The sequence below is a fragment of the Falco rusticolus genome, chromosome 8 (assembly GCF_015220075.1).
Source record: "Falco rusticolus isolate bFalRus1 chromosome 8, bFalRus1.pri, whole genome shotgun sequence".
Taxonomy (NCBI): domain Eukaryota; kingdom Metazoa; phylum Chordata; class Aves; order Falconiformes; family Falconidae; genus Falco; species Falco rusticolus.
Window position 1 is genome coordinate 23998385 of NC_051194.1, and position 12360 is coordinate 24010744.

The 12360-nt window shown below is 36.4% G+C and overlaps 1 protein-coding gene across 1 annotated transcript in view; it reads left to right on the plus strand.

The window, feature by feature from the left end:
• The window catches only part of NEB (nebulin), a 132519-nt gene that overhangs the window by 99442 nt on the left and 20717 nt on the right, over window positions 1–12360 (plus strand). The window contains exons 123-135 of the mRNA XM_037397516.1: window positions 288–392; window positions 523–633; window positions 1115–1225; window positions 1695–1796; window positions 1924–2022; window positions 5971–6081; window positions 6224–6328; window positions 7132–7236; window positions 8506–8610; window positions 9473–9583; window positions 10057–10167; window positions 11616–11729; window positions 11870–11974. Coding sequence (XP_037253413.1) covers window positions 288–392; window positions 523–633; window positions 1115–1225; window positions 1695–1796; window positions 1924–2022; window positions 5971–6081; window positions 6224–6328; window positions 7132–7236; window positions 8506–8610; window positions 9473–9583; window positions 10057–10167; window positions 11616–11729; window positions 11870–11974 — 1395 coding nt within the window. The remainder of the gene's footprint in view (window positions 1–287; window positions 393–522; window positions 634–1114; window positions 1226–1694; window positions 1797–1923; window positions 2023–5970; window positions 6082–6223; window positions 6329–7131; window positions 7237–8505; window positions 8611–9472; window positions 9584–10056; window positions 10168–11615; window positions 11730–11869; window positions 11975–12360) is intronic.

Consider the following 12360-nt stretch of genomic DNA (forward strand, 5'->3'; position numbering starts at 1 on the left):
ACAACAGAAAAAGTTGCAGGTAGAACTTGTGCATAACACAAAGTATATTTAATAATTAATAACAATGTATTAATATTCAATATTTTAATAAGACTCCAAGTGAGACCTATAGGAATATATAAACCGAAATGAATTTATCTTGGAAAACACGAAAGTATGGGATTTTCTGCAAACTTTTGCACTAACAAGCAGGCACAACCATAGTCATTTCTTTAAATTTATTTAAATTTAAATTGCCACAAGACAAGAAACACATTCCTGAAAATGATAACTTTTCTTCCTGCTAGATAAAATATAAAGAGAAGCACAACAAAGCTCGAGGAACGTACCATGTTGTTCCAGATACACCTCAGATCCTCCTGGCTAAGAATGTCAGCTCTCTTGTATCTGAGGTAAAATGTCAGGGTGGTACTTGCTCATTTAAAGTACATCCTGTTAATATTGGAAGGTGGGGGTGGGGTGGGGAGGTGGGGACAGGGCTTGCATTGCTGGTTTTTACCTATTTTTATTCTGTGCTTTCAGAACAAATACAAAGAACACAGCAAGAAGCAGCTTCCACATGGGTCCTATACAACCCTGCCAGAGACAAGAGACACTGCTCATGTGAAAGAGGTGACCAAGAATGTCAGTGAGGTAAGTAACTAGTGCGGTAACAATTCACGGGGAGATTATTACCTGCTGCCTATAACTGATTAGACAGTTGCATGTTTTAGTATACATGCAACACATTTAGAGTCTCATTGTAAAATGCCCAAGGAGTCAGAAAAGATTAATTCCTACCAGAATGAGACTGTAACAAAGAGATAAACACAATTTATTGGGAATATGTTGAAATACTCTGGAAAAAAGTGCCAGGCTGGAGTGCTAATCGGTCCCCATAATTCAGATTTTATTTTTCTTAGAGTTTGAACAGAAATCGTTATCTCAGAAGAGCAAGCTTTTGTAATCTAAAGCACAAATTACAACAAACAAACTGGGGACCATACATTTTGAGGCTGAGGAGATTGCATATTATCTATCTTAACAGTTTTAGTGAGCTTATTGCTGAGTTTCAGTAGCATTTACCTTCATGTGAAATTACAAAACCACACATGGCCCTTTTTGCTTTTAACAGACAAACTATAAGAAGAAGTTTGTGAAGGAGAAAGGCAAGTCTAATTATTCTGTCATGCTGGAGCCTCCCGAAGTGAAACATGCCATGGAAGTTGCTAAAAAACAGAGTACAGTAAGTTTGTCTTGTCTTTTCATGAATTAAATAGCTTGTGTAAGCAAATTCAGTCAAAGTCAGCTGACAAAACCAAAATTCACATACTTCTGCGTTTCCTCCCAGCCTCCATGTTCAAATGTAATGCTGAAAGATAAAGGTGCAAATATTTACATATGTAAAATTGCACTGAAATAAAGGATTTTTTTGAAAATAATATTTCTGCTTAATCACATGGTAGGATTTAAAGTAATCTAGTGCAAATCACATCTAATTTTTTTCATTCCTTCAAATACAGACAGAATTGCATGTGCTTACTGCTTCATTTGTAGACAACTTGCAAAGACAGATTCCTAAATCCATTCTTTGTGAAATCATTTTAAAAATAAATCCGGTGCACTTTCCCAGCAATATTGCTGTCCTTAATAGGTATATTCCTCATAAACAAACCTCAGTATTTTTCTTTCTTCTGTCTATCATCATGAATTAGATTGAATACAAGAAAGATGCCAAGTCAAAGCTTCACTATACACCTATAGCAGATCGACCAGATATTAAGAAAGCAACTCAGGCTGCCAAGTTAATTAGTGATGTAAGTGGTTTTTAAGTCTTCTGTATAATTCTTTAGCAATAATTTTGCTACTAAAACCAGTGTCAGTAAAATAATTAAAAGCGAATGTGATCACTACTAAACTATTATTTTTTTTTGTCCTTGTTAGATTGAATACAAAAAGCGTGGAGAAGCTGGCATTGGTGTAAGCATGCTGGGACGCCCAGATATTGAACTGGCAAAGGAGGTGTCCAAGCTAACTAGCCAGGTAATAAACAGTTGGTGAAACTTTAAAGCAGTGAGAGAAATTAGACATGATATTAAATTACAGGCTAATATTAATATTATAAATGAAATTATTTCTGGATGAGTGGATGATGGAATATTTTAAAGGGAACGTGTTAAAAGTAAAAATTAAATTCCTATGCAAGGTATTTCTTTGTTGAATAAACTTTTCTACTGACTTACTAAATATCAGTCATGGAGGCATAGAATCTCCTTAAAATGATGCTGTGACAAGATCTTCTAAACACTTAGTCTGAAGTGTTAGCCATGTTCTCTTTTCTTTACTTTTTTTTTTTTTTTTTTTTTTTTTTTAAGCTTTTCTAGGTATTGGCTTTAAAAGAAGCAGCCTTTTACCTAATTCTTATTATCCATCCTTTATGAGATGGACATTCAGCTTCTTTCAGCCAGTTTCTTTCCACTGTGGGCCTTTAAAAGAATCTTCTGGTTTGAAGTTAACATGTTGTATAAACAGAAACTTGCTTACTTTTATGTAAGTTACAGTGGTTATGGTCTCTGATTGGTCTGAAGCACATTCTTGCTATTTTCTGTGACAATTTTTTCCGCCAGGATCTCAGTTCAACTTGGTTCTTTCTCACCACTTCATGCTTTAAACCTGTTACCGTTTGCATTTCTGATCTTGCTTTCTTGCTACGCATTATAGGCAGAATACCTCAAACGACATATGAGAGGGCATGGAGCTGCATCTTATGATACCCCATGGATGAGAACCTTTAAGAAAGCTAATATGCTAAGTAGTCATGTAAGATAATTTTAAGTGACACATCTGGGAATGCTATTTTTATGCATCTGTCTCTTGCTTGCACATTATCTTACAATTCCAAGCTGTTAAAGGGTTATGATGCACCAGTTGCGCTGGATCTTTTTGTGTCAAAGATGACAATCTTTGTTGTTTGTTGTTGTATTGTATAAATGCTGAATGTAGCAAAACTTCTGAGGCTGCTCGGTCAGATGTGACTTTTTTTGTTTTGTCCGGAAAAACATTGCATGGGAATTCTGTGGGTGGGGAATTTGTTTCAGAAACACCATAAGAAGCTTGAAACCTTTTTAGGCCCTTCATAATGTTTTTGGAACTTCCAGTGTTTTTAATGGATGTTTCCAATGCACTCATGCAATGTGAAAACTCACCTTTTTCACACAAAAAAACTTAAAAAGAGACATGTAAGCTTGAGCTGGTTTTCCTGAAACTGTGCAAAAAATGGAAATATATGTGTATGACAAACCCGCTCAATGGTGCTGGTGATTTTCAGTGAATGGTCATACCATATGCGTAACGTTCACAGTAGAACTTCATTTTAACTATGCAAACGTCAAACTTCTATTTAAACTTCATTTAAACTATTCTTTTTACATTGTGCTGGAATAGCATGATGGAAGCATAGTGTATGACCGAATCAGCCCCAGAGCCTCAAAGTATACCTTGTAGTGGTTTGAGGACACATAGTTTCTTATATTTCTCGCCATCTCAAAACCTTTGGAAAATAGAAAAACAATGGCTGCATAGCAGTTTTTGAAGCGGCAGCAGACAGGTCTGTGACAGTTTGGTTTTACACATGTATTTCCAAATGAAAAAAGGGGAATGTGTTTTTTCCATGTCTAGCTGTGACTGCTGCACGTACCTGTCGCATGTTTGAATGTCAGCCACTGTGTTTGTCAGGAAAACCAAGAGTCTTTTTGGTAGAACCAAGGATTCTTAAGCTGAACAATGGAACTACAAGAAAAAGAAGAAATTATGTTGATTCCTGCTCAGTAATAATGACAGTCTCCTTTTCCATGCTTTTGCTCCAATGCTAGCCAGTTCTCCTCTTGGTCTTACGAACATGCTTTGATGAGATTATTTTAGTTCTGAGAGAAAATTAACTATTGTAGAAGCAGTAAGGGAACAAAGAATAATTGGTGTAATCTTTAATTATTTTTTCTCTTAAGCATTTTTTCTCATAAGCTTCTCCTTTATAAAGCATTATGTCCAGTTTGTTTGTCCACTTGCTTTTTTTAGTTGGATTTCATCTATCTGTCTGGGATACTTCTAATTTTTCATAGATCTTCTTGTAACATTTCTTGTAGGCTTTAAAAAAGTGAACTCTTTGGCATGATGGTCTGATCTTGATAATCTGTTGCATAGCTTGCAAAACTTAACAGATTCTAGCATACTTCTGATTGGTTTAAAATTTTGTGAGATCAGAACCTAGAGTGATTCCTTTATGTCAAAAATGTTAATATTGTTTTCTAACAGCAGCTATATAATTTGTGGATTTGCCTGTTTCACTGTGTGTTTTGTCTGAATGCTGGCATATTTTGCAAATCAAAAGAGCAGCAGTGGTATCCAGCATGAACCGTATGGTGCTGTATGGACAAGATTATGACAAGAAATTCAAAGTGGAAAATGTGATTGTGGAATGTGACTTAATTCCACATTCAGTCATCTTGGGGTTTTTTTTGCTAGTATAAAATTACCTGTGTACATTTCTGTAATTGTCATAAAAACCCCACTAGCATGAGTCAGCCATTCTTCAACTTAGTTATCAATTTTTCAGTATTTTATTTCTTTCATTTCAATCGTCACATAAATATTGCTTGGGAGATGAAGGTTTTTTCTCAGGAACCATGAATCCTTTATCCTCATCAGCCACTGTCCTGTATTTTCTGCATGCTTTTTGTAAGTATTATCTTGGTCCTGAATAAGGTCAAATTCTTTCAGAAGGACTGATGACAATTGTTCGGTTCTTGTCCTTTAGACCAGGGATGGGTGTTGCTAGCTTTTTAGTGTAAAAGATCTCCAAGGAAATGTGGATTGGTAGACAGAAAGGAGTGTTGCCTCACTTGTTACCAGACCAGGCAGAATACTGCTACAAGGAAGACATGAGAAATTCTCAGAATTTTTCTACTGTACTGATGTGTAATTGTGATGAGCACACATACTAACTATGCCGTCTATTTAGGTAAGCCAGAATCTTTAATAGTTTGAGTTTTTCTTGCACTCTTCAGTAACTCTTCTGAAACAATTTTATTTATCTTTGATAGCAAAAAAAAGCAGTAAACCCAAAATATTCCTAAGGGAATAGTCCCTTTTGTAGGTTTACAAGAAATAGGGAGGAATTAGCCTTTAGCTTCACTTGCAGCAGTGGGATGGGACAAGTCACAATGGATGAAGGACTTGCCCTCACTGAAATCAATAGCAAAACTCTCATTTCTATCAACATTTCTGTGCCTCCAGCCTGGGTCTACTGGGTTATTATGGCTTGTATCACTGTTATGTTGCTGATGCTAACTTGGTTTGCAAGTGTTACTAAGGCTCTGCATAATCTAATTCCTTGTAAGCAGTTGTATCACTATTCTGTTTGTGATCATTAGCATCCTTCTTTGTCTCTGATTTATACAGAACACACTATATGTATAACTTTATATATTTAATGTAAAGTATTTGATATATTGCTATCTTCAGTGCTTGTTTTCTTATAAGGTAGGTTTTAAAGCTCACATTTCTCCAAGAAATATGTAAAAAGTTCTTTTAAATACTCTTTATACTTGTGTCAGTTCTGTCTCTTTGTGAAGTAGGGTGTTCTTTGCCCATGCCCAGTTCCCATCAGGTGAAAAGTTCTTCATCTCCAAGGGTCAGAATTCAGCTGTATTTTGTCAGCATAATTCTTTTTACTGTATCTGTTATTTTTACAATGAGGAGATGTAACCTGTGCACTGAATGAAAAATTGCTAGTATTTTGTAAGTACAGATGTAGATTTTCTTTCTGTGTCAGGTCATCTTTAAAATAGCCTTTATTCCAGTGGATGCCTTCAAGTTACTACATTTTTGTTCTTCTGCTTACTGTCAGCGTCAAAGTAGGGTCTCTTTGCCTTCTGCAGCCAAACAGCTGAGTACTCAGCAACAGTTGTAATATCTGGTTGTTTCTTAATTTAGGTGAAATACAAGGAGAATTTTTCCAAAGAGATGGGTAAAAAGCCGAAGTATGATTTAAAGGAGGCTAAAATCTACAAGACCATGAAAGATGCTCACAACATGGCTAGCGAGGTATTTTTGCTTACAGTTTTCCCTTAGGGAAATTAAGTTTTAAATTTCTTTGAAGAAGACCTCCTTTGCATTATAATACTTTCAACATCACAGGTTTCATTAGCAGTCTCCTTTTCTGATGCTTGTCCTTTCTTACCCGCAGGTGAAATATAAGGCAGATTTGAAGAAACTCCATAAACCTGTTACAGACATGTCTGAGTCGCTGATCATGAACCACGTCCTGAGCACCAGCCAGCTCGCCAGTGCTGTAAGCTCATTAACTAATCCCAGATCCATTTGCTTTTTTCATTACTATTGATTCCATTCTGAATTGATCTCTGCTAACTATTTCTGTAACAATTACTCCCTCTGTTATTATTCATGGGAAATGAATAATATTCATGGGACATCACCTGGTAGTGATCTCTTCCTCTACTTTCTAATGATTATCTCCTAGTTAACTAGCAACTTTACCACATTTGTCCTCTGGGAAGTGAGTTCTTTATTAGCTGTAGAACTGTTAATGTTTCAAATCCTCTAATATTTTTTAGTGAACTGATTCTTTACTACCTTTTAACTGATTGCATTACACTAACAAATACCATTTTCTTCTTTTTTTTACTTTTTTCTTTACTGCTTACTATATTTAAAATTTTGATTTTTGTCCTTTTTTTCATTTCTTGTTTATGTTTAACATCCCCCTGTTGTAGATGTACAGAATTATGCCTAACAAAATACTTGATAATTTTGCTGAGAAAAGACAAAAATCATTATTGCCTGGTACAGCCTTTTCATGTATCCACTGTTTTCTTTTTTTTTTTTCTTTTTATAATCCTGTTTTTGAAAAAATCTTTGTTGCAATCAAAATGGTCAAAAAAAGATAACTGTTCACCCATGTCTTTAGAAGTGATATCTGATACTGGGAGTTAAACTTCTTGGTTTTGTTTTGCTTTTTGTATTTCTAATTTCTCTTTGATGTTCCATTGAAGTGTTGCTTTGATTGGACCTAAGACGTAAATTTGCTGAGGGACTTTTTTTTTATTGAGATGATTTTTGACACCTTCCCTTCAGTACCAGTACAAGAAGCAATATGAGAAGAGTAAGGGTCACTACCATGTGGTGCCAGATAATCTTGAACAGGTTCATCTAAGGGAGGCATCAGAACTTCAGAGCCATGTAAGTTGGTCATGTGTTTCTCATTAACCCCACTCACTGAGTACCAGTCTCCATCACTGAAGTCATCCTAGCGAGTTCTCCAGTATTTAACAATCTCTGTGCTTACCTGCTTTATAAACACCGCACACCTGAGTAAAGAAGGCAATGAGAAATACTTGCACATTTACAAGTTTAGAACACCTATACAATATCTGTATGATTTCTTCATTTTAGATTAGATCTCAAAGTTACTTATGTCTGTTATATAGGGATCTTTTTGCACAGTATAATACATGTATCAGGGTGATTTTGCCTATAGAAGAAAAGGACTTGGTAATCAGAGAAACTGGAAATTGAAAGAAGTAGGGTTGTTGCTGACAATGTATTTTCAACTGTTGTATCCATTCTAGCCTCAAGTGTTATGGAGAGCTCTGCCATTCTTTTTCTGCATCCAGAACTGCTTTAACCAAAACAATACCTACTGCTGCTATTAAATGTCTGACATTTTTTTCTGTAGAGGACAGCAAATGGTGAATCATTTGGTCTATAGTCCTCCCTATTCCAGGTTCTATTCCACATATTTACTAACTGTAAAGCACAAGAGGAATTACTCTTAGAACACAAAGGGCCATAGTTGTTCTGCTGCATGGCATGGAAGAGCAAAAAGGTTACATAGCAATGGACTGTAAGAAAATGGTTGTTAATCAGTTTGTAGTTAAAGTTTAAGTCAGTACTTGTTGCTCCAGTCTAGCCAAAGGCAGCATTACCTCATGCAGCAGTCTGACAATTAATGCCCTAAAGGCTGGATACGATAACTTGAAGCAAGAATGTATTTATCCTTGTGGACATTTTACCTCCTGGACACTCGTGCACAGAATTAGTTTGCAAGTTGCTAAACTGCATCTTTTCAAGCCCTACTGCTAACACTCCAGCAATCCACTAACATGTATCTGGCTGAACTTGGCCAGGGTCATGAGCAGTCCAAGTGCCTTCCAGTTAGATTTTTACAGCTCTCTGTCTTCCTTCTTGTGATCAGTAAAGTCTTGAAATCTGAGCTGACATGGCTTACTCTCTGCAAAATAAATCAGTAGAATTTCAGGCCACACACATTTTGCTGCAAGCCTAACATTTGAGTTTACATTTTATGGTCAATAATACAGATTTCAGGAAGATAAAGAGTATTAGACATTCATTTTCTTACCACAGATCTGTTGACCAAAGTAGGTACATACTAGTTGATGAATTGGGTCTTTGATTATTTAGGAGGGTAACTTTTTCTTTTCTTCTCAGGTGAAATACAGAGAAAAGTATGAGAAGGAGAAAGGAAAACCTATGTTGGACTTTGAAACTCCAACATACCTTACTGCAAAGGAATCTCAGCTCATGCAGAGTGAGGTATGGTTAAAATCAATACTGATAAACTAAGAAACTTGAACATTTATTTTTTTATAGCTAAACTTTCACAGTGATTTAAGCAATTATACTCGCATCTTGTGCATGCTGATAGAACAACTGTAGCTGTGTCACATTTCTTTTTGTTGGTTATGAAATACTACATTTAAAATTCATGAATCTTTCCTGTGTCATGATGAAGTGTGTATTATCTGTAATTTTTCATCAAGAAGCTATCAGTAAATGAAGCTTAAGCAAGTTTTTGAGTCTTTAGAAGAAATGTAATATGAAATACATTTCACTTAAACTTCTGCAACATAAGTATAGTATGTGTGTCGATTATTATATTCCACAGAAAGTACCCTGGTTATTCTTTTCACCTCCAAACTCTATTTTTGAGAAATCCATTTATTTCCTGTTTGTCTCTACTGTCATAGTGTTCTTCACTGACCTGTCATTCTATTTCCTCAAGCAGTTTTTTTCTGTTCGTTTGAAGTATGATCTCGTTCTGTCACCGATGAAGGCTTATACATGCTGAGGAACAGTTGTATAAGCCCATTAGTCATTATGTTTCAGTGATTCCATTGAATGTTTTCTATGCTTATACACATAAGTAGAAAAAGAAGAGGAAAGAAAAAAAAAAAAGCAGGCTCAGGTCATGTTTCCATTGAAAGCAATGAGCTCTTTCACGGGTTTTAGTAGAAACAGGACTTACTGCTTTAGGTGCCCACAGCACTGACTGTAGCAGGTCGTCATTATGACATTGATACCAAACCACTTCTCATCCTCCCAGTAGTTTTTCATGCAATTAAAAACATTGTAATAAATATTTGCTATTTTGCTTTTTTCTTCTTGCTCTCATTAGAAAGAATATAAGAAGGACTTTGAAGAGTCCATTAAAGGCAGAAACCTTACTGGCTTGGAGATTACACCATCCTTATTACATGTCAAATATGCAACCAAAATAGCAAGCGAGGTAGCAGTTATTCTGTGCTTATTTCCTCTGTCAAGCTAAATAATTCCACTAAGTATTCTCAGCAGCATTTCCTCTTCACCACTTTCTTTTTTCCTAACAATTCACATTAAGCATGTTTACATATATTTTGTGTTGTGAACTAATTTGTTGTGGACATCTATTTCGTTGTTAACTGTATTCATATTTACTGTGTCCCTTTCTGACATTCAGCAGCCTAACTGTCCCATAGCAGGGTGTATATGTGTGTGCCTTGGCAATTTATCTTGAACAATGATTGTTCTGTTGTGGTGGTTCTTACAGAACCCTAGGCAATATTCTTGGTTGTTTTAAAAAACTCTTTTTGTCTTTTGGAGCTTTTGGAATTATTTTCTTTCATTTTTTAAAAAAATTTAAATTATTTTTTGCAGCAAAGTTGTAGACCATAGAACTCTCCTTAGTCTGGCTTTGCAGTTTTCATTTTCTTTCTTCTACAGAAAGAGTACAGGAAGGATCTGGAGGAAGGTGTCAAAGGTAAAGGACTAACAGCTTTAGAGGAGACTCCAGACATGTTAAGAGCAAAGAACGCAACTCAAATCCTGAATGAGGTATGTCAAAAGCTGTTTGCAAAATACTTCAATGGACGTCACAGCCTCCAACTGATAAATGCTTATGGCTGTATAATACTAGTATGAACTTCGTCATTTCCTAGCTCTTAATGTGTATGACTGACTGAGGATAAAACTGGGAGCCTGAACTTTTATGTGAGCTCTTTTCTGGCTTTGCAGTTACTGCAGGAATATAGGTGAGAAACAGGTGCTGTGATCAATAGTCAGATCAGTCAAGGGACAGGGCAAACCGGCACTGTGATGCAGCAAGGCTATGTGGGGGAACCAGAGGTGTCAGTGTTGTAAACCAGGCATCTTAGGTCAGGAGCTAAGGACCAAGCCTGAGGAAACAAGAAGCAAAGTGAGAGATTGGAAAGGGACTACAATCGGGAAACCAGGCTGGGGTACTTCTGCTTTAGGAGGTGTGCTGTGCAGCAAAGAGCTCTTTTTGAATGCTTTATGCTTGGTGGGTGAGTCAGAAACACCAGCCAGGCTCATGAACAGTTCCCCCTGCCCAGGACTGATGCCCAGTGGGCTGGTGGAGTCTTCCCCACTTTGATGGAGAGAGGTGGCCAGCAGACGGTCAGGATGCAAATGTAACAGCTACTTTATTTACATGGTGGACTAGTATAATAAATACTTCATAGTGACTGTTTTCATAGCATAAGATTAGCTAATATTTTAAGAGCCTTATCATCGGACAGAAAGCTAAAAAAAGTAACTTCTTGCTGTTACTTATGATTTCGCTTAAAAAAATACTCCTAAAATAAGCATCCTTACTGACAACAGCATTTTGTACTTAGTAGTACAGAGGTTTTGAGTTACTCAAATAGCCTACATTTTATTACCAGAATATTACAGACATACTCACCTAAGTTCAGCAGAGCTGGCACAGAGATATGAATTACAACCGTCTAGACAAAATAAGTCTTTTAGACCTTAGCAGAAGATCTCTTTGGGAGAAGTGGCAGCTGCAGCCCTGAGGTTTTAGGGAGGGTATTAATTCCAAAGGGCACAAAATCTCACGGGGGATCCTAACACCTTTCATTTTTTGGACATGCTCAAGCGCAAAATATCTGACCACTTTTCACTACCACATGCACTTCACACACTGCTTGCTCTCTGTTGCTTCTCTTCTGTACAAGTTACTGTTTTGCAGCAATTGCTGATCACCTAAAGGAGCTTATGTTTTGAAAATTCCTGGTGTGAGAAGGAAGAGTGACCTTAATACAGCTGGGCTGTAGTGTACTCCATTTGCTGCTGCAGTAGGGCTGTTTATTCTCAATATTTAAGTCATAATCTACACGCTTTAATGACATAATTTCCTGCTTAATTCTGCATTTATATTAGTAGCATTCCTATTTTGTGATATGGTCATGAAATCATCTGAAGTTGCATTCACATTGACAAAGCATGTATTCACATCTATTCACTGTCTTCATCTGCAGAAAGAGTACAAAAAAGCATTGGAATTAGAAATCAGAGGAAAAGGTCTGACAGAACTGGCTTTGGAGACACCAGATTTTGTGAGAGCAAAGAATGCCACTGACATTGCCAGCCAGGTCGGTGCAAGTATCTCATGTATCACGTCTGATGTCTTCTTTAAAAGAAAATTTATCAAGAGTTTTTTTCTGATTAAACCAAATGAAAATTGTTGTCCGGATATGATTAAGGGCACCTAAATGTGAGCTTTCCCCAACAGATCAAATACAAACAATTGGCGGAAATGGAGAAAGCCAACTACACCAGTGTTGTCGATACTCCAGAGATTATTCATGCCCAGCAGGTCAAGAACCTTTCAAGCCAGGTATCTTGAGTGAAACAATTTAATTATCGTTCCTGTGGGAACCTTGAACGGATACTAGTTTGGAGCACCTAAATAACTACCTGGCACGACATTCAGGAGATACACCAGGAAAACAAATTTCTTTAGAGCTGTGATGTGGCATCTGTTACTCTGAAATTCCATTTCAATATGAAAATTAGTTTATTTGAATGCTGAATTTCTAATAATGTATGAATTTCTATTGCTTTTACAATACCAAAGCTAATTTAGTTCTAAGTAATCTAGCTTAATTTTCTACTCCTTAATAACTTAACGTTTAAAATAAATCTTACACAGAGACATATTCTGAATTTGTATCAAATACAGAAGTACTCACGTTTCCATAAAGGTGGGCATTCTGCAACAAT